The sequence below is a fragment of the Trichinella spiralis genome, assembly GCF_000181795.1.
Source record: "Trichinella spiralis strain ISS 195 chromosome Unknown Scfld8, whole genome shotgun sequence".
Lineage (NCBI taxonomy): Eukaryota > Metazoa > Nematoda > Enoplea > Trichinellida > Trichinellidae > Trichinella > Trichinella spiralis.
The window spans coordinates 1,086,351-1,108,697 of NW_003526947.1; the positions used below are offsets into that span (position 1 = coordinate 1,086,351).

The following is a 22,347-nucleotide window of genomic DNA, read 5'->3' on the forward strand; positions in this document are numbered from 1 at the left end:
CAAACGCCCAGTTTTCACGCGCTTCACTCTTTCTCTGACGTAATAGAGGGGGGGGGAGAGGGATGCGCTTGGCGGTGACACTTCCGCGCTATTTGTCGTCAGCTGACTCACACAAAATATCAGCAGTTGTTGTCGTGTGTCTACGTATCGTTGTCGTCAACGTCCTTGTCACCCATGAAGCCCTTGATTACAACAAGAACACCCTCAAAGTTTAAGAAATGAGAAGAAAAGGAAAAATTCATCAAAATCGTCACATGGAAAATTTCTCTCTCACGCGCGCGCGCGCGCACACACACACACACACATACACACATACACGCAGATATACATGTATACACATCAATATCCCATATACTCATATCTGTATAGTTACAAACTTTTTCTCTCTGTACCTTCAATGCTGTTCAATCAACACGCATTTATTTGTCTACTTCAAAGAAACATGCACTTATATACAATATATATCTACATAGAAATACATTTTCATGCATTATTATTACACGCGCTGACAAATATGATATCTTCACAATGATATCATGATATGATAATAAATAAATTGAAAAACTTACAAATATAGAGGCAAAGTGAAGAAAAAGTACACGTAATATAAATAGCGAATAATTTTCAAAGAAAACTGCTCTATTTCTTACGTTATTGACCGATCAAATATGATGACAAAAGTGGAAAGAGTTTCGCTTAATGATGAAAGTATTATTCTGAAAAGCATGCACGGGGAAATTTTGCTCAAAATTTCAACATCTTATGGGACAAAGTCCTGCGAAATCGCAGCTACCGAAATTCCAAAAACAAAACAACAAACAAACAAATAATGACTAATGTCGACTTTGGAAACGTAAAAGAAGAATCGATCATTGAAAAGGAGAAAAGAAAAAGACTTTCGAAATACTCACACGAAAACAGAATCGTCCACACCGATCGGTCGAAACAACAACAGCGTCTGAAACGAGCACAGCCGCCACACACTGGCGAAACAAAATGTAATATGACAGCGCTTCTACGCTGAGCTTCTGTCGACGTAGCTTCGTACTTGACATTCAATAAGCTACAAAACAGCGTATACTATCATCCGGAAGTAAAAAAAAAAGTTTATTATTTCATATTAATCATAATATAAATATTCAAATAATTTAGTCATCAGTACGAGTATTAAGCAAATTATTCTGTACAACTACTAGGTGTTGTATCGTACGCAACTTTATACTGTAGCTTTGCTGTTTGTTTTACAACCAATGAGTCATGTAATAAAAGAAAAAATAACCGAACAATTGTTTCATTTCAGGAAGTTTAATTTCACTTTTAAAATCAAATTCTCATTTTATTTATTAAATGACAAAAATTAGTATTTTTTTAGTTGCATAAATAATTTTATTTCCGCTTGTTGGTTTTTCAAGAGTGAAATCAATTGAACGAGCAGTTCGCATGGTTGAATGAAAATATTTGCAAGTAGTGAATGGAAGAAATTAATAATAAGTATTATTATTATTATCATTTTCTTTCTCATTATCATCTATGTGTGCTTGTTCGTTCGACAACATTCGACCAACTTTTGCGTTTATCACACTAGTCATGAAGCAGCTTTGGGAAATTTTAATAAATCCTAATAGAACCGAATTTCAACATCATCCACAAGCTCAGTTCGGGTTGGAAGTGAAATTTTGATTTTTCTCATTCAAAACGTTGAAATATTATCCGACTGCTCATTGAAATTCAAAGCCCGAACAATTATGGGAAATTAAAAGAAAAATTATGTCTATTAAAATCAATTTCACTTTTTTCAACGTCTGGGAAAATTTCTACAAACGATGAATATTATCGGTGAAATTTATTGTTTGCCGAAAAATGAACTGGCATATACACTTTTCAACTTCCGTGGATTGCGTCAAAATTTTACTCTTTATTTACGTCCGCAATCTGTTTTCAGCAAATTGAAATTCGCTCGGCAAATGGCGTCACATCTTCGTCAACACAGTGCGGCTAATCAAAGCCAACTTGCGCACAGGACAACAAATGAAGATCCGTTTTCAAAGCACAACAAACACATGCTTTGAAAGTTCAACATCTGGTGCTTTCTATTGATAGGCGAAAATGAGAAAAACAGACAATTTTGTAGAAAATGTCCAATGGAAAAATGGTGCAAATCGGTCTGCCTATTCTGTTTGCACAATGCAAAATGGAGAAATTAATAATTATTATGCAAAATGTTGTATTGAAAACAAACGTCGGTGATCATTGAACATTTTCAATAACGGTCAAGTTGATGTGCTCTATGTTTACACAAATAAGCATGACCCAGATGATTTGTTTGTGTGTTTCATCGAAATGTTGGACAATTTTACTACGGTGTATTTTTCATGACAATCAAGTTTAATTGAAAATTATTTTCAGCGAATGTTATTGATATTGCAACTTCACATTCAAATGATTTGTGGAAAATATTTTCCCCCTCCCCCCAAACTCTACGCTTAGAATAATTTCAGCTGTTTTCAATTTTGTCGGTTAAATAATGAGCAGTTTGAAGTTGTTGATCATGATTTGTTTTACTGCTGTTTAGTAAAAATTCAGCGTTTTTATAATAACTATCAATAAAAAGCGGCTGTCCTATTGAAGCACATTTGAAAATACTTGAAGCATAAATAAATCTAAGCAGATAATAATGGCTAAAAACAAATTAGTTTGAAAAACATCAAAAAGTAATAGCAGCATTACAGATGTTCATTAAGAATTTAAAAACAATATTCTAGCAAAAAATATTATTGGCATCAAATGTTCATCTGGCATTGCCTTAGCAACGCATATTTATTACTAACAACAAAAGAATGAATAAAAAGAAAATTTCTTCTTGAAAACCCCCGCATTATTAATTTCATTTATTTCTTCAATCGAAAATGAGATCGTATTTCGACATTTTTAAACAAAACATTAACATATGAAAATTTAACATTATTTCAATTTCTTCTCCATTCGTTGATCAAATTAAATTATTTTATTGCGCTGCAAGATGAAATTACAAAACGTCACGACGGGACAACTAATTTATTCATTGAAGATGGCCAGAGATAAACAAATGGATTACCGATGCGACTTATGATCGTGAAATGAAAATCTTATTTAATTCTTATAAAACTTAAAACATTTCATCAGTTCTTCACATCCAGATGATGATATTCTCCAATGATGACGTTTCACTGCCATATCAGCGTACTCGAGACTTCCTCGAACGAACCTTCAGTCCACCAATACCTGCAATGTGATATTTAAAAATGTTAATTTTGCACACACACACAACACAGTTGCGTGCGTATTTTTTGTATTCTGTTTCGAAATTTACCAAGATCAACAAATGGTGCAGATTCGAAACCGAATGATTTTGCCACTGCTTGCAAATCCAACGTAGCTACATTGAAAATATCTTTCAGCTGATGTGAATCATACGCTCGAACGTAACCTTTGAAAGCTTCAATTGCCGATTTGAACAAGTAAACGTTAGATTTCAATAATTTTTCTAGCTGAATTAAAAAAAAAATATTTTATACTTCTTTTTATCTTTCTTAAATTCAACGTACCTGCTTCTGCACGTTGGCCACTTTGTCCCATGAGCATTCGTATTCCAGTACGGGAATTTTAGCTTGTTTCAAATAATAGAGAAATTTCAATTCACTTGGTTGTAATATAAGCAGCGCATTTCCTTGGCCACCTTCACCTCGAGCCGTTCGTCCAACACGATGTATATAATCGGTCGGATCATCCGGCGGATCGTATTGAACGATCCAATCAACTTTCGGAATATCCAACCCTCTGGCAGCCACGTCTGTGCACAGCAGCGTACCAGCCTGTGCTTTGATGAAGCTGAAAAATGTGCTCGTCCGTTTCTGTTGCTTCTGCTTACCCTATTCACAAAAAGAAAATAATCAGTAAAATGCAAAACAATCCAAAAAAATTGTACTCACGTGAATACTAGCAACAGGTACTTCAATGTAATTCAACAAATCGCTATGATATTTAACCGATGCGCAGGAAGAAAAGAATACCATCACTTTTTTCTTCTTGTTTTTTCGTAAAAATGTATATAATAATGAAAATCTGTTTTCTATAGGACAAACTGCATAGCCCTGAAAAAACACAGAAAACAACTTTGCTTTTGCAATTTATCACACACACACACACATGTATATGTTATACATACATTCACGAGTAAAATTAATTTTACGAAAAATAAAATTATAAAAATGCATTATTAACCTGACGCAAACCTTCAACAGTTGCTTGTTCTACATTCGATGCTATGCCGACAAACAACGGCTCCTTTTTCAATGCTAATTTAGCAAGATCCTCAATCTTAGCTGTCTGCGTGGCCGAAAACAACATCGTCTGCCGTTGTTCTGAGAATAATATATTTAGGTAATATTGAAACAAAATAAAACAAATAAAAAACAATCATACTAGGCAACAGTCGGATAATCTGTTGCATTTCCAGTTCAAAACCAATTTCCAATATTCGATCCGCTTCGTCAATTATCAAACATTGTAAATTCTTGTACGTAAATTCTGTTGTATTCTAAGTACAAAAAGCAAAAAGTATTTTTCAAAATCAAAAAAAAAACACCAAACCACTGACTCGTAAATGATCAAGCAGTCGACCAGGTGTGGCAACCAATATGCAAATTCCAGTAGATAATTTTGCTGCTTCAATTTTACGATTCGCGCCACCAATCACTAAGCCATGAGTTATGGAATGATATTTCAGTAGTTCAATAAGAACGCCATATGTTTGCATGCTCAATTCGCGAGTAGGACTAATCACGATGCAACCAGTTCCTTAAAATTAAATAGAAATTATAAATCTTACAAAAATATACAAGAACAGTAAAGTTATACCATTTCGAGGTAAAAATCTCAACTTATACAACAATTCTACAGCTGGAACCAAAAATGCAAGCGTTTTACCACTTCCAGTTTTCGCTGCACCCATAACATCCCTGTATAAAAGATAAAAGAAATAACTGCTACAGATTCATAGTCGATTCATTGGTTTACCTTCCTTCGAGTAACGATGGTATTGTTTGAGCTTGAATTTCAGTCATTGTTTCAAATCCCATATCTCGGATCGCTTTCAGAGTTTGTTCCGAAACAATTCCAGCAAGAGAACTGAAACTCTTACCACTTAAAATAGATTGACAGAGCATCAAAGCTGCTATAAAAAACTGAAATTAAACCAACAGTTTCGGTAGAATATTATCAAAAACTGATGCATACATGTTGAACTGCTCGCTAAAATTTTCTCTTCATTATTCGTATCTACGTCGGAAGAACTTTTCACTTCCTTGATATCATCATCTACAACAGAACAATTTGTTTCATCAACGAGCTCTTCTTCATTTCCAATCTGTTGCTCAACTAAAAAACAAATACATCTTACAACTATCCCATTTTTAAACTACTGTAAAAAAGTAAATAAATAAACTTTTTCGTTTCTTCTTCTTATGCTTTTTCTTCGACTGATCTTCTTTTAAGGTGCCTATAACAATGGAAATTTGATAAATATATAATTTACATATAATTTTGAATTGCATACTTTCGCACGAATTTGCTGCAATTTCAGACGTGGCTTTGTCAATTCTGCCCTTGTAATTTCCTTTTGCACTGTCATAATCTGCAAAAATGTACAAATGTCATAATTTCAAAGCATCCTATGCAATTAATGAAAAACCTTTTCTCAAAATAATGTTCAATTTTCTGCAAAAATTAAAAATTGCACTCAATCTTTTTAAAGAATACGGCAATTTTCCAATAAATAAAAGTTAATAAAGAATTTCCAATTTCTAACCTCATATTCAAAATACTAACAACTCAGAATTCATGAAACTTTTATAATAATGTAAAAATACCAAAAAGCATAGCAAATGGCAACATGAGAACACAATCATACCGTTCACATTCAATTGTTTTTCCGTTTTGCTTTGTGTTGTTGTTTCTTCGTATTCGAAATTTTCATTTGTCATTTCACCAGTACTTTTTGCTGCTTCTTGCTCTCCATGACTATCTAACAGAGAAAAATTATATTCAAAATACGAGCTATTTAATCAATGAACAAAATAAATACTTTTCCGATTGGATGTTTTCTTGTGTTTAGAATGCAGGCTTTCCACTATTTCACTATTATCAGATTCCTCTGAATGCCTTACTAAATAAATAATAACTTTTTAAACAGAGCCAATTTATTTGTTAACGATTTCCATGTAAATCGCTTGCAATACTCGAATAAGAAATAATCAAATAATATGATAAAATATGGGCTTTTTGATTCATTTCATTCATTTTGCTTTGAAATTCATCAAAATACATTTTCAAATTACTGATCACCAGGCTAATTTGTATATCTTTAAATTTTAATATACGAAAAATAACATTCATGTGCATAAAAATGAAATGCGTGTTAGATTAATGCTAATTAATGTAATGAGACAAGCTTCTTCAGTTTCATCTTATTGATCACTCTGATTACACTTTGAAATGTGATACGCTAACACTAGTAAAGCTGCAGGATGCACAACAAAAACTGCATTATTTACATCAGAATTAATGAAAACATGATATATTGCTAAGATAAAATTTCACTCGCGCTCTAAAATTGACTTTATGCAAAAATAAAAAAATATTTTCACCTTTTGTTTTTAAAATAGATGAATTTTTTTGTGGTAAATTCTTCGTGGCAATGGTGTCCTTTCGTTTATCACTATCCATACTGGACTTGTCAACTAAACCGAATATTCATATTCTACCCAATTATTTTAATTAAAAAATGAAACTACCTTCATCATGCTGATGCCGAAGTACCTTCAGCTTCCGTTTCAATGCACGTTCTCGACAAAAGGACATGGATGCTGCTAAAAATAAGTTCGAATTCAAATCCTACACCATAAATTGAAATGAAAAAAATTTTGTTATAAAAAATATAAAGATGCCTAACGCTGCAATTTTTTTCATATTTTCAGTGAATAAAAGCAAATTTAATAAGAAATTAAAAAAATATTATGTAAAAGTTTGGTAAAAACAAAAACAATAACAATAGACCAAAAAAATACTGAACGTAAAAGATAATCAAGTATAAAGAAAACATTAAGAAATAATTGCAATGTAAATTTTGAACTGAAGCTTGAAATGTACAAAATTAAGATTGTGCTTTAATTTATTGGATAAATTTATGTAAATTTACATATTTTTTAAATTGTCAATAATATTTGATAAAACTATCTACTTTGGTAATAGAAAAATGGTGAATTCTAATATGGTCATTATTGAATCAAATTAATAAATTTGCTAATTTTTTGATTTTTTTAAACAGCAAAATAAGTAAAGTAATTTTACGAATAGTAATTTTAATATTTTTGCTTTTTTATTCACTAAATGGTAAAATAACAGCTTCTTATTACTACCATCAACTTTTTTTGAATTATTTTCGAGCATTTTAATGCTATTATTTTAAAGTGAATAATTTTAAAGTAAAAAAACTTTAAATTGCACTTTATATTTTAAATATTTTAAAGAACTTTTAATATAAAACCTGAAGTTCGTTTTTCTTACTGTTTTGTATTTCAAGCCAGCTTGCGCCTGTTTGGTCATTCTGTACTTTCTTTACACCTTGCTTGACGCTTGTTTGTTTGAATGAGATATTGTTTGACTGTGTTAGCACATTTTGCGTATTTTGCGTACTATTGCTAACTTCATCGTCCAGCTGTGTTTGTTGATGCCGAAAGTATATTACGAAGCAAACGTACCTGAAATTGAGCCTCTGATGGTTTGTAGTAGAAACGAAAGTATGCCGAATATTACTGTGGAACCAGCTGTTGAATTTCATCCAGCGACAACATGGAATGAAGGCCAAGATGTGCAAATTGCCTCAGGGTATGGAAAATATAATTTATCGATAACAGTTTAGATGAAGAATACTTTGTGTATGTATGTTTTTACGTTAGATCACTGTGGAGAAGAATATTTGGCCATTCGAGCACCAGTTTTATGGGTAGAAAAATTCGCTTGCCGTGTAATCGTAAAGACAGTATTTTTCCTGCGAACAAAGTTCAGAATCAAAAGTACAACATTTTGACATTCATTCCACTGACTTTGTGTGAACAGTTTAAATCTTGTTTAAATATGTTCTTTCTTGCTATGGCGTTGTCTCAATTTATACCTGCCATACAAGTTGGTTTCATGTATGCTTATTGGGGCCCATTGGTATGCTAGAATTGCAGATTATAAATTACAATCGCTCAGTTTTCTCTTGTGCTTTAGGCGTTCATGTTTTTCATTACACTGTGCCGTGAAGGATATGATGATTTGAAACGATTCAAACGAGACAGGGAACTGAATCAACTGAAATACCAAGTATTACGACCTGGTGGGAGAGAAGAAATGAAAAGCTCCGAATTAGTCGTAGGTGATGTAATTAATGTTCATAAGGTAATGTTATTGTTGTTGGAAAGTAAGATTTCTTTTTATTGAACAGGTCAAACGATATGAATTTCTGTTTTTTAGAATCAAAGGATTCCTGCGGATATGGTTCTACTTCGAACGTCGGACAAAACTGGCACATGTTTCATTCGTACCGATCAACTCGATGGCGAGACAGATTGGAAATTAAGAATTGCATGCCCATTTACTCAGAATATTGTAAATGAAATGGTTCGTTTTTTTGGAAAATTTTTATTTCTTTTCTGAGTTTTTAATTTTCATAAATTGTTATTGAAAAAAATAATTGTAATACTTACTTATATTATTGTACTTAAATCGTGTTCTTTTGTAATATTAGACAGAATATTTATTTTTGTAATTTTCAGGATTTTTTTCGTAATGACATTACAGTTTACGCAGCACCACCGAATAAAGATATTCACACATTTCATGGTTTAGTGGAAAAGGTGATAAAATTCATATTATAATATTTGTCGTAATTCTTTATTTTCATTTGATATTTTTTTTAATAGAAGAATAACCCTGAAAATGGTCCGTTTGTTTTAAATGTGGACAATGTGCTTTGGACCGATACAGTTTTGGCGACCGGTTCGATTACAGGCGTTGTTGTATACACCGGCAAGGAAACTCAATCGTATTTGAAAGCATCTTCATCTTCAAGCAAGGTTCGTACCCTGTATATGCATTGATTTGCAAATAATCATTTGAAAACAATGTATTATTTAGTGAAATTATAACAATTGTTGTTGAATGTAAATGTTCAAAAAAAATATTTTAATGTTGCTTAAAAATTTGAGGTTTTTGTTTTGGTATATTTTCAATTTATTATTTTAGTCTAGTTCACTTGAACATGATATGAACATTATTACTATATTTTCGTTCTTGCTCATGTTTTTCATGGCGTTAATTGAACTCTTTTTAACGTTTAAAGTGGTAAGTATTAGCATTTGAGTTGAGATTATGTCGCATTCATTGATTATGTTTAGGAATTCTTATCAGATACTATTGTGGGTTTTATTCGATTGTTACTTCTCTTTTCATATGTAATTCCGTTCAGGTAAAAAACAGAGAAACTTTTTAAATGAATAGAATTTTTAATTGAAAAAAGATTGCTTTTAGTTTGCGCATCAATTTGGATCTTGCAAAAATATTCTACGCTTATTCAGTGTCAGCAGACAAATCGAATCCAGGCCTTTTGGTTCGGAATAGTGCTGTTACTGAAGATTTGGGTCGCGTTTCTTATATGCTGTGCGACAAGACTGGTACTTTGACACAGAATTGCATGGTATATTATTGTATTATTTTTCCATTTGATAAAATTAATCATTTTTGAATTTAGATGTTTAAGAAATTGAGTTTCGGCACGATATCCTACTCAGGGAATGCATTGTCAGAGGTGATCGCTTGTTTGTTGGTTGTTGGATAATTTAATTTTTCTTTTTTCCATTTCAGCTTTCGGAACTGTTAGCAATTGCCTACCGTCCGACATCTTTGCCAGAGGATGATGAGCATCGGAAACATGCGCAGACAGTTCGAGAGGTAGATTTCGCTTTCTTCTCTTTGTATATAAATTTTATAATTTTTTCTTCTGCTTGAGGCTTTGGAAGCGATAGTTATATGCAACAATGTCACACCAACGGACACCAGTATAGGAAGTGATGATTTTGACGATATGGCATTGAAAACAGCAATTCCAATGATTACTGACGAAGATTATTACCAAGCTTCATCGCCGGACGAGGTGAATTGTAATTTTAATTAATACATTTGTGGAAATGGAATAGGTTGAAATTTAGACAGCGTTGGTGCATTGGGCTCGAAAGTTGAATGTGATACTGAATCACCGTGATATTCACCAAATACAACTTATCGATCCTTTTGAAAATGAAAGAAATTTTAAAATTTTGCAAGTTTTCCCATTCACCTCGGAACGCAAACGTATGAGCATTATTGTCCAGGTAAATTTGCATTGGAATTATATGGAGGGGAAGGGAGAAAAGAAATTGCAATTTTATTTGAAAATTGTTTTGATTTTTATCAATTTTTGCTGTTTTTGTTTCAGGATGAACTGACGAAAGAAATTTGCCTGTACAGCAAAGGTGCGGATATAGTGATCCAACGTATGGTTGAGCAAAACGACTGGCTCGAAGAAGAGGTTCAACGCGGAAATATATATGTATATATTTTTGCTTTTTAAAAAAAAAGAATTTCAGTGCTCGAATTTGTCACGCGAAGGTTTGAGAACATTGGCTGTTGCAAGAAGAGTACTATCTCAACAAGTGTACAACGAATTTGCTGTAAATTTGAAAATTGTTAATTTTTAATCATGATCCATGTTGATCGCATTCGACAATTTAGGAAGCGTACAAGAAAGCTCAGTTTCTTCTTACGAATCGAAACAGTGCCATCGAAGCAGCACTTGCCAAAGTCGAACGGGATATGAAATTGTTGTGCGTAACTGGTGTAGAAGATTTGCTGCAAAAGGACGTCACTGTCACTTTGGAATTGCTTAAAAGTGCCGGAATAAAAGTGAGATATTGTTGTTATTTTCTGCTTGGTTTAGTTTTAATTCGATTGTTTGTTTTATATGCAGATTTGGATGTTGACTGGTGACAAATTGGAGACGGCAATGTGTGTTGCCAAATTGTCAGGTTTGGTAAATCGAAATCATCGGATTGTAAAACTTTCCCCGATGATGAAGATGGAAGAAGTTAAGGCAGAGTTTGATACTTCCAACAACTGCTCGAACAAGGTGTTGGTCATTTCCGGTGAGATGGCAAAAGTGAGACCAATTAGTGTTGTTGTTTTGTTTGTTTATTGCGGTGTTACGGTATTTTATTGCAGATCTGTTTGGAACGATATCTGAAGCAATTTTTCGGATATTGCGAAAATGTTTCATCAGTGATCTGTTTTCGTTGTTCACCTGCACAGGTTTATTATTTGTTTGTTTGTTTGTTTGCTTTTGATCTATCTATATACACATGTGTGTGTTGGTATGTGTGTATGCCACATTAATTGTTTCAGAAAGCTGCGATGGTACGGATGATCAAGGGGGTGAATAAAAGCAGAGTAGTCGCTGCTGTCGGCGACGGAGGCAACGATGTTGCCATGATCACGGCATCCAATGCTGGCATTGGCATTGTTGGAAAGGTTTTTCAAATTATTGTTCACAGATGATCTTCGTTTTTTTTCTCTATAATATGCTTGTTGTTGCCCATTTTTAGGAAGGTTGTCATGCATCGATGGCAGCTGATTTTTCGATTAATTCATTTTCTCAACTATCTCCATTGTTGTTCACTCATGGTCGCTATTCTTACTTACGGTCCAGTAAACTTATTCAATTGATCATGCATCGGGGCTTAATTGTTTCGGCGATGCAGTTCATATACTCTTACTTGTACGAATCCGTCTCGAAACCCATTTTTTCTGGCATGCTCATGCTTTTGTAAGTGGTTATTTTTTTCATATTAAAAAAAATTGTTTCTTTTGTTAATTTTCAACATTTCACAAATATTCAGGTATACTACTCTGTATACAATGATGCCAGTATTTTCGTTTGTTTTGAGTAAAGACATGAAATCGGGAGTTTTGTTGCTTTATCCCGAATTGTACAAAGAATTTAAAAGCGTAATCATAATATATTTATTTATTTATTTTTGAATGTGTACAAATTTATATTGTTCATAATGTGCACTTTCTTCAGGTTCGCCCTGTCAATTGGAAGTCATTTATATGGTGGGTTGTGATGAGCGGTTTTCAAGGTAAGCTTGTGTATACGGTTGAACTGTTGTTGTTGTTGTTTGTTAATTTGTTTGTTTGTTTGTTTGTTTGTTTTTTAGCCGCTGCAATCGTGTATTCTATGGGTCGTTTTGATTGTGATGAAACAGAATTGGAAACTACTGCTTTTTCTGCTCTGATTTGCAACCAACTACTGATGGTTTTTTTGTTCATCGACACGTGGAATTGGTTTATCTTCTTCTGTACAGTTCTTTCGTTTATTATCTATTTGTTGACATTGTTCTTCGTCGATGCATTGTTCAGTGAGTCTATTATGATTATTATTTGTTGGTTATTAATGTTATAAAAAAATTTTTTTTTCTATTATAATATTTTTATTGTGACTCTTTTTTCAAGATGTATCGTACGTGTACACATATTCATTTTGGTGGAAAGCGGCAGCATTGACGGCCTGTAGTTTTGGTCCTACTTTATTCGTGTATTATCTGAAAAGCAAATGTTTTCCATCAAAAAGTTCAAAATTGCGTTGATGGCATTTTCTCTGTTTTTTTTACCTTCTTATTGAGTAACACTTTTACATTGTTGTTTTCTTCTTCTCTTATTATTAATTTTTTCATTTTTGCTTAATATAATATAATATAAAAAAATAAATTATTTTTTAACACCACTGGAATGCATTGACAATATTAATGCAGATAATTTTTTTGTTGTTCTTATTGTTGTTTTTGTTGAGATCAAGCTTTACGTAAAGCAAAGTACGCTTTACTCTCTGTACTAATGATGATTGCTTTGTTTGTTTTATGCAATTAATTCGTTGTTGTTGTGCTTGTTTACAAAGTTTTGCGGTTTCGTCGCATTTCGAATTTGGAATATTAGAAATTGGTCAACTTCACAATAGGCAGAAATGAATATTCGTTTGTTTGTTTGTTTGTTTGTTTGTTGATTTTATTATTCTTTTGTAGATTTGCAATTTATTCAATGAATGCAAGCAGTGTTCGATCATTGGCTGTTCGAGTAATAAAAATATTTGCGGCGTGTTTAATTCAAATTGGCCAATTATTTTTATGGAATTTTATTGAAAGACTGCTTGGTTCGTTTATTTTTTTTCTCTTTTTATTTATTCTTTTTTTTCTGTTGTAAACTTGGGTAGATTTTGAAATTTTTCTCCTTCTATGATCGAATCATCAATTAATAAGTTATATTATTCATTTTTTAAATTTTGATTTAAAATTTGTTCAAACATTCGTTTATTTTGTTAAATTGTAAAGTTTTAATTATCAATTGAAAGTGGAAAGAATAATTTTGCAAAAATGTACCGTAGCGAACAGCACACGACTACTGGAATAGGGGAAAACATTGCTGTGTTTATGCTAATCGATGGGCTGATAAAATTAACGTAATTGTTGTTGACACTTGTCAAGTAGAAATACTGCGCAGCATTTGTTGGATAAAAAGCGACTTGTATTATTATTATCATTATTTGTTGCAACGGTTTGGCTGGTCGTTGCTTTTATTGCGCTTTGGACTTTCATCGGTATTAATTAGCCGAACAAGATACACCCTGCCAATTGCTCACTGGTGGAGCACTTTTGAAAATTAATCATTCAATCAAATCAGCCAGTGGAGAAAGAAGAATTTTTTTTTCGCTACTCGACATTTTCTTGCGCCTTACTTCAGCTTTTCCTTGCACGAGATATTAATAAGCTCGATTTGAATTTGGCTTTTGTTCTTCAGATGGTGGTTTGGTTGTGCATGTTGGATGTTGGATTTGGGTATTGGAAGAATAGATTGGGATTGGATGTGAAAGTTTGATTCAAATCGATTCTGACTGATACAGTTAAATTTTTATATTAAATTGTACAAAATCTGACCTGGAGTGGAAAGATTTTTTGGAAATTAATATCATATCAGTCAAAAACAAGTGAATTGATACACTTTGGAAAAAGATGTTGATTCTTCTTTGTTTTTTGTGAAGAAAAGTTCAATGGAAAAGTGAAATTATATTATTAGTTGAACAAATTTGAAATTCTCGGCTTGATTCATGCGTTACATGGAGACAACTGATCATAGCTGATGATTTTTGGTTAATATTTTCAACTTATTATTATTATTGTTGTTGTTATTCATGAAAATATGAAAAAATTTATACCAGTTAATAACTGATAATTTGACTAACGATTAATTTGATATTCACATGAACATGATGACATGATTGATTTTTTGAACAGTTATAGTCAAGTGCAAAATTGTATTGGATAAAAAATTATAATAAGTTACTAAATTGTAAAGCAACTTTTCAAGGAAAAAAAAATACATACATATATTTATTTATTTATTAGTTTTACATGTGCAAGTTGGACCAATTCAATGTAGTAGTAGGGTGTGCAGAGAATGGGTTTTGTTGGTATTATTATTATTATTATTGGTAGATTTAATTGCGGCAAAAATATTTCGAGGTCACTTTTACTGATCTATTAAATCTTCAGGATTTCAACTGTCTGCACCATATGTCAGGAACTGGTTGTTGAACGAGCTTTTCTGTTACTTTCAATATTGCTGATTTATTGCTTCAAGTTGCTTGGATGCGAAATGATGTTCAAGGATAATGCCGAAGGCGTTTTGTCACAGCCGGCATTGTCCGTGGGCTTGGAAATGTAGTTGATTTGCCACTAAAATCATTTTTAGCCCATTTCAAGGACACATTAGCAGGATCGTAAAGCTGGAAATTTTCACTCAAACTTGTAATCACGAAATAATAAAAGTGAATTACGCGTTAGGTGCGTTCTCTTTTTTATTTCTTCCGAAATAATTTCACTACTGCACATGTATATATATATATGTATGTAATACAGGATAAATGTTGGTTGTGCAGTATGTGTGTGAAGTAGCGATATTTAAATTTTTATTTTCCACCAGTGTTGCTTGTTGTCGAAATAATAAACATGAGAATGTTCTTTTTACGTATGTTTAAAATTGCGTGGTTGTTGTGATCAGCATCCGCATTTCGTCAGAAATCATGTATCAAGTGGGAACATTTTATCTCAACTGAATGAGATGATGATCATTTTCAAATTTTCCCCACTCAGCAGTGGGCAATTTTTTTTTTCGATCCAACGCTTCTTCGCCTGATACTATTACTACTACTTTTAGTAAGTGATACTCTCCAGCGATTCGGCGATGCATATTTAATTTCCTTTTTGTTTGTTTCAAAAATATACATGCGAGTGATTAATTCTTTGACAGAGGTAGGTAGTTATTTATTTATTTTTTTGTTTCTTCCCAAAAAATATACCGAAAATTTTTCGTGCATTGTGACACATTGAAGCATGTGGAGAGAGAGAGAGAGAGTTATTATTTAGCATTGTTAAAAAGTCGACTTGTACAAAGGCTGGAAGAAAAGTGATCACCATTGTCTGGGGAAATTGTCCCTCTTTCACTGAGTTATTGGTTTTTATGGAAAAAGTTTTATAATTGCACCACTCACTTTAGCAGGTTGCCGTTGTCATGTGGGACTGTTTTGACGTTGCATTTTGATGAACAATCAAACATTTCACATTGTCATTGTTCTTTAAATTGAAATTTTAAAATATTTTTCATCTTATAAATTATTATTCTGTTCGTGTATGTTTTACTGTATACATTCAAGCTGATCAAAGCTACAGAGCCACTTTTCACCACACAGTACAGTAGGACAGGTTTTTCCACTGTAATTAATTAAATGATGCTTTGCTTTTCAACTAGCTGCAATTGATAATAGATGAGTTTCATGTTTATTGAAGAGAGACTGTTTTGTGGGGAAAATTTTCAATCAATTGTTGATTTATTATCAAGGATCGTTTCTCGTTTAAATTCTATTTTTGTTTTCCACACGACAAGCTTTCATTTTGTTTTTTCACTAAACAAACAAACATCGAATCTGTTTGCATGAATAATTGAATGATAAATTTAAATTTATCTCATTTCTTATGGCCAATGAAACCGCATCATTATTATCAATCTGAATAGATCAGATTGCAGAGTATTTCATACCCGTGGATTGAAGTGCAGCAAGTTTCTTAAATTGCATGTGGTGAATTTTTCTTTCTTTCTTTCTTGCTTTTTTTTTGAAATGGAATTTTCATCTTGATCGTAGAATATGTTTTAATACTGATGATTGTGTCATGTGTTTTGAAATTTTTTCTTTTTCATTTTTATGCGATAGAATGGCAAAAAAAGTATAATGGAAGAAGTGGTTCGTCGATTGTTGTTCATGCAAATTCATAGTTTCGTATATATGAAATGTGTATATAGAGAATAATTTTTTTTTAGTCTCTTGTTATTTTTAAATTGAATTTTTTCATTCGTCCACAAATTGGATGTAAATTCAGTTGTGAGTGGTTGATTTTTTTTCTTTCTTTTGAATTTTGATTGAAAATTCAGTTTTACAGACAAGGGGTGATTTGGGAATGATTTGATACGCAGAAAAGTACAACATGCAATGCATACATTGTGAATTAAATGTAAACACGAGATGTATGCATGTATGTACATTTCTCTCTCTCTCTCTCTCTCTTTCTCTTTCTCTGCCTCAGTCAGTCAGTCTGTCTGTCTAAGTCTCTCTCTCTCTGTTCGTGTGTATGTATTTGCGATTAAATTCATTTTTACTAAATGGGCTTTGTGCTGATCGATCGTTCAAAATGCAATGACAAAGCTTTCGGCTTGAACTGAGAGCCAAACTGCAAATTGGCAAGCCTCCTTTTTGTGTCACGGTCGCTGTGCGGAAATTTAAAAATCAATTTCCCACCGGTCCGGTCAACTGACTTTCATATTTTTCTTGGTAATGAGAATGTGCCGTTTGTCAGCAACTGATATATCCATTTGCCCAGCTTGTTAATTATATCAAGCTGGTTGGCATTTTTTTTACAATTGATTTCATGTTCTTTATTTATAAAATATTACAGTTTATTTTTTATTTTATTTGTAATATCTTCAACCAAGAGGCAAGTCAATGGTAGAATGTGATTATTGTTTAAGTCTTTTTTTCATTTTTCGCTTGTTTATCAGCTTCTACTACATCTTGGATGTGGTGTTTTTCACTGCTTACTTGGAACAACAATAACAACAACAACAACAACAACAACAATAGCACAGAGGCAATGTTCGATTTGAGCAATACGTTCTGCATGTGTGTTGTGTGATTGGGCCGATTGGAAAATTTTCCTTCAGTGCAATGAAATCCAATTGACCAGCAAAATTGAAGGGACACGAAATACGAGATGCCGCCGGCAATTACGAACATGTGCAGCAGTATGGCATTTGCATGACTGCCGCGGCTGGCCACAGACACTATTACTTATTGCACGACATGTTTTCAGTTTATAGGTGACTGAATTTGTTGGCGCATTTTTATGGACAATTGATCATCACTTTTGGAGGAAAAAATCGACCAAAAATCCAACCGCATCTTCTTCTGTTCGCGTATTCATTTTCCATTCATCATGTTCAGTTGTTATTCATGCATTCTTTGCAAATTTGCACCTCATCTCTCCCATTTTTCCCTTTTCTATTCACTTTCAAAGTACGCTTTATAATTTTGGCTGTGTATTTTTTGTATTATTATTTTGTGATATTTATTTATTTATTTATTTATTCACCACATGATGTACACACACACATATATATATATATAGCCATTCATCTCGATTCATCTATAAAAATATGGATTTTGACAAGTCGAATCGTTTCTTTTCCACTGGAAACGATCATTTTCATTTCAGCTTTCTTCCCACGTTGTTGTCGTAAATGTAACAGACAGTAAGTAGCATTTGGCATTTTTCCAAAAAAATGACCATGTCCCACATATACATTTCTGAAACCATTCTACAACGCTGTTCAAGTTGATTCGTTTTCATTTGTTTGCGTTAATTTGTATACACATCGCATCACATCACATCACATCACATCACATCGTAGCAAAAATACACGCTGCATCAGGTAACTAACTGAACTGAGCTAGCTCGTTCGTGTCGATGGCAACTGTTAGCTTTTCAAATGCCATGCATACAAGCAAAAGAAAGAACAAGCACAGTTGAATTTTATTGTTTTCCTTTTTTTTCTACCTTTCATTTGCAGTAGGAACAATCTATTTTCTTTCTGCAATGTGCAAACGACATTTCTGAAAAGTCACTTTTGTTAGGCAAAAGCAAGGAAAAACCAAACCATCGTTGGCTATTTTGACGTTTCGGCAATGATGTCAAAATGTTCATATTTCTTTAGATTTATTTTCATGTGCGTGGCTTTAAACTGTTTTCTTTCTGTCACGAACCGATTCGTCGTTGTCGTCGTTTGCGTACAAAACGATCAATATTTGTCGCGCAAATTTATTAATCAACTTGACAATCATTTTTCAAATACTGTATTAATGGTGGTGGTTATGATCAAGTTCAAGTTCGTGACCGACATTTTGAAAATTGTTGTCGTGGAATTTTGTGTTGTTGGTTTTTTTTCGTTTTGTACAACATTATTATTATTATTATTTTGTTGTTGTTGTAAAATATTTTTCACTGTTGTTGTGAAAATGGCCTAACAATTATGCGTTGGACGACAACTTGAGACAAGAATCCAAGTGGTGATGTTGTTTGTTGCAGCTTGCCGGCGACCGGTTGGTTTGATTCGATTTTAATCAAACGCCGCAAGCTCGGTCTCAGGCATTGGTGTCGTCAGCTGTCGAAGTGAAAAGTTGGAAATGTTCAAACGGCAACTGCTTCTACTAGATGCTGCTGTAAGGTGACTCTGCTCAAATAGAGAATAATAATTGGACGGATATTATTATTATTATTATTAATTTCCATTTGATTCGATTGGTTTGATTACACAGCGTGTAATGTTTGTTGCTATTTCTTTTTCAAATATTGTTTTGTAATGAGTGATAAGTTGAAAATGTTTCTTTTTTATTTCTATTCGACAGTACAGTACAGTACAGTACAGTATGATTTTTTCCATGGATGCTTTATTTTGTGTGTGCGTGGGTGTGTGTGTGTGTGTGTAATCTTGCTCGTAGTCCGGTTTTTCTTACCTATGAATGTGATTTGAACTTCTTTTACTGCAGCAGCAGTTGTTGTTGTTGTTTGTATGAGCAATGGTTTTGATTCGAAAAATATTATTTCACTTTTTTAAATATTTTTGGGAAAACAAAAAGTAGACTTGCATGTTTTAAACAAATGTGTATGTTGGTGTTGGTGTAAGTCAGATGGGAGATAAAAGCAGCTTGAAAAATGGTGAAAAAAAGTGTTTCAGTAGAATTTTTCCAGTTCAACTGACTAACTGGGACTGATCTGATCGTCGACCGACGGACACGAAGAAAGAATAATAATAAAATATTTATGCGTGCTATGCTTTGATGGAAATTTTCAATGGTCCATTTCCAGCGACGTGAGCCAAGGTCGACGTGCAAAGAGAGAGAGTGATTTTGTTCGCTTGATTGTAATTGTTCAAAGAGTCTCCTTTGCTTACCTTGGCTACCTTTTATATATGCGGGCATTTATTTTCCACCGTCGAGCTTGTTGCGTGATTATTATTCACTTGACCGTGGTGTGGTCAGTTAGTGGTCGAGGTCAACGGTCAGCCGTAGGCTTGTGTCCATTGTTCATAGGCACAGAAATTGTCGAAGAAAATAATTTTTCCTCTATTCCGTTGCAAACAAGTGGAAATATTTTTTTTCTTTAGAAAAAAACAATTGCAAATAATAATTTGCATGGAACTAATTCGTCGTACCGTCGTTGTACAGGAAGTGCGTTCAATTCTTTTTTTTTTGATTTTACACTTTTGACAGGAAAATAGTATTTTTTTTTCATCTACCCAGACGGAAATTCACTTTTCCACCGTATTGTATGAAATTTTTTCTTCAAATCTACCATTTTCACTGATTTATTCATTGTTTGGTGTGGTATCGTTGTGTGGGATGTTGAATTTGTTTTTTTTTTCATCTTCAACTGGTTAGTATTGGATTGAATTTAGAAGAAGGAAAAAAAAATTTGAATAGACGCACGGCGTTCAATTGCACTGTTTGCAAAAAGTTCTGCCGCTTCAGCGAGACGGTGCTGATGTTTGCTTTAGCCGTCTGCAGTTGCCACTTGCACACTGGGCCCGTCTGACAACCGAGACGACAATTCTATTGTCCAAGAAGTGGATCGAAAACAAACATTAGCACATTTTGTTCTTTATTTTCTAATTTGCATGCAAACAACAATTTTTTTTCTGTACAATAATGACAAGTGTGAAATTTGGAATTGACACGTTCAATTTGCCAGCATTTTTGCGTTGCGTATATTTCGGTTTAAGATGGGGAAGAATGGCTTTGTTTGGCAGATTTTGGTGTTTTTTTTTCTTTCATTTTCTTTGTCTGTTCAATGCTCAGGTACTTTTTTGTTGAATGTGTACAGACCAATTTTGAAATTGATCCTCACACTTTCAAACTGTTGTTGTTATTTTACACGTTCATGCTAATTTCCATATATTTGACAACCGTTTAATTTATTCTTCTTTTTTCAATTATACATTACTCTCTCTCTTTCTCTCATCACAAATTATCTTTTATTTATATTCAAAAATTTTGTATTATTTTTAAATTTAACTTCTTTTGAAAATAAGATATTTTCCATCATTTTCTACTGTGGCGGCGACCGCTCTACTGCTGCTGCTGCTGCTGCTGCTGCTGTTTTTGATATTGATTGTAAAATTGAATCGAACAGAATTATTAATAAGTGCTAGTAGATCCGCTTGTTTACTTTGCAATCGAACACTTCTTCATTTACTTTGCACATATAACGCAAATATACATATATAGCTATATTTAACGCACGTTCTTGTAAATAGTAATAATCACATGCACGCGTGATCTGTTTGAAAGCAGATTATTCATTCGAACGAAAATGTTGTTTCTCTTGACACCTTTTCTTTCATTTGGTAAGTATTTAATTTTAATTTTTCTTTTCTTTCTCCTGCTTGTTTACATGGAACAGGATTCAATTATCATTTTTATTGGTTTTTACTTTGGATGGATGGAATTACAGTTTCCATTTTACCATTGTTACGCTTTTGAATTATTTCCATTCTGTTAAATGTTGATTGTTTTATAGAAAATTATAATAAATGCAGGTGCATGTAGTTGTCAAATAATGATAATTTGTACAGGGAGGGGGGGGGGGGAGAGAATTAATTTTTCATCGTTTCAACGAACGTTTCGGTCGGTTCAGCTCGCCATCACCTGGAATTAATTGAACGGTGCAATTATAACTTGCACAACATGCTTAAATCATTGTAACATTTGCGACTTTCGAGGTTCCAATTGCTCGCTTACTTGCTGCGGTGGAGGGAATTGATTGTCTTCAACATTTACTTGGTCACGTTGAATGGGCATATAAAATTCGACTATTTCGTTTTTTTTTTATTTCAAATTTATTATTTTTTTTAATCATTCATCAGTGTAGGTTGTGGTTTTGTATTAGCATGTTCTATGCCAATGTTTTTTTTTTTCGAAAACGCTTCTCATATATATATATATATTATATGTACAAATTTTGTCGTTGTTGCTTTTGCTCTACGTCCTGAACTTGAAAGTGAAAAGCATGGACGAATGGGCAATTGAATTTTTCCCCGAATCGGCTAACAAGATTATCCAACTTCGCCTCTCTCAATCTCTCTTTCTTTCCATGTTTAACATGCTTAATTTGCCACATTTCCAACGCACCACTGACGCCAACTTTGCTGTGCCATTTTTCCACTTAAGTGTCGCAATTAATTGACAATGAACAATTTTCCCCTTTTGCTGGCCGTTGGTCATCCATCTATTTCGTTTGGTCAAAATTTTTCATCGATTAATTCGATTGTGTCAAATTTTCCTCACCAACCAACCATTATTTCTTTCCATAATAATAATAATAATAATATTGTTCATTATTTATTTATTTATTATTGTGCATTCTGCCGCTGGTTGATACGTTTTGACAGTTGAATTTCACTTTTGTAAAATTTCTCTTCCTCATATCAATTTTCAGAATATTCGTTTGTTTTTTTTAAAAAGAAGAAAAAAGAGAAAAAAAACATTTGTTTTTTATTTCTACTCAAATGATCGACTGAAGA

The 22,347-nt window shown here is 33.0% G+C and overlaps 2 protein-coding genes across 2 annotated transcripts; one reads left to right on the plus strand and one right to left on the minus strand.

The window, feature by feature from the left end:
* Nucleotides 1-3,214: 3,214 nt before the first annotated feature.
* Tsp_10480 (putative DEAD/DEAH box helicase) lies at nucleotides 3,215-7,889 on the minus strand. Its single transcript, XM_003372877.1, has 18 exons — nucleotides 7,852-7,889; nucleotides 7,603-7,796; nucleotides 6,831-6,905; nucleotides 6,684-6,776; nucleotides 6,122-6,202; nucleotides 5,948-6,061; nucleotides 5,594-5,671; nucleotides 5,483-5,536; nucleotides 5,265-5,415; nucleotides 5,056-5,166; nucleotides 4,897-4,997; nucleotides 4,625-4,836; nucleotides 4,462-4,576; nucleotides 4,261-4,400; nucleotides 3,969-4,130; nucleotides 3,585-3,908; nucleotides 3,350-3,527; nucleotides 3,215-3,261 (listed from the first exon to the last, which is right to left on the minus strand). Exons 1-18 carry the CDS (start codon nucleotides 7,887-7,889, stop codon nucleotides 3,215-3,217), a joined length of 2,268 nt encoding a protein of 755 aa, XP_003372925.1.
* A 427-nt stretch (nucleotides 7,890-8,316) lies between these two features.
* Nucleotides 8,317-11,667, plus strand: Tsp_10481 (probable phospholipid-transporting ATPase NEO1). Its single transcript, XM_003372878.1, is given in 15 exon segments — nucleotides 8,317-8,478; nucleotides 8,554-8,700; nucleotides 8,856-8,936; nucleotides 9,003-9,155; nucleotides 9,325-9,380; nucleotides 9,610-9,775; nucleotides 9,943-10,029; nucleotides 10,088-10,231; nucleotides 10,287-10,448; nucleotides 10,553-10,666; nucleotides 10,704-10,787; nucleotides 10,849-11,019; nucleotides 11,084-11,320; nucleotides 11,335-11,421; nucleotides 11,515-11,667. The coding sequence occupies 15 exon segments, from the start codon at nucleotides 8,317-8,319 to the stop codon at nucleotides 11,665-11,667; spliced, it is 2,004 nt and encodes a 667-aa protein (XP_003372926.1).
* The last annotated feature ends 10,680 nt before the right edge of the window (nucleotides 11,668-22,347 follow it).

Excerpts from the sequence above, each read along its gene's own strand:
- Tsp_10480 (XM_003372877.1), bottom strand. The coding sequence starts at position 7,889 with ATGTTGTCGCTGGATGAAATTCAACAGCTGGTTCCACA. Across the intron at positions 4,837-4,896 it reads GAGATTTTTACCTCGAAATG|GAACTGGTTGCATCGTGATT; the intron begins GTATAACTTTAC and ends TTTAATTTTAAG. Across the intron at positions 3,528-3,584 it reads TGGCCAACGTGCAGAAGCAG|CTAGAAAAATTATTGAAATC; the intron begins GTACGTTGAATT and ends TTTTTAATTCAG.
- Tsp_10481 (XM_003372878.1), top strand. The coding sequence starts at position 8,317 with ATGTTTTTCATTACACTGTGCCGTGAAGGATATGATGATTTGAAACGA. Across the intron at positions 8,701-8,855 it reads AGAATATTGTAAATGAAATG|GATTTTTTTCGTAATGACAT; the intron begins GTTCGTTTTTTT and ends TGTAATTTTCAG. Across the intron at positions 10,449-10,552 it reads GTATGAGCATTATTGTCCAG|GATGAACTGACGAAAGAAAT; the intron begins GTAAATTTGCAT and ends TTTTTGTTTCAG.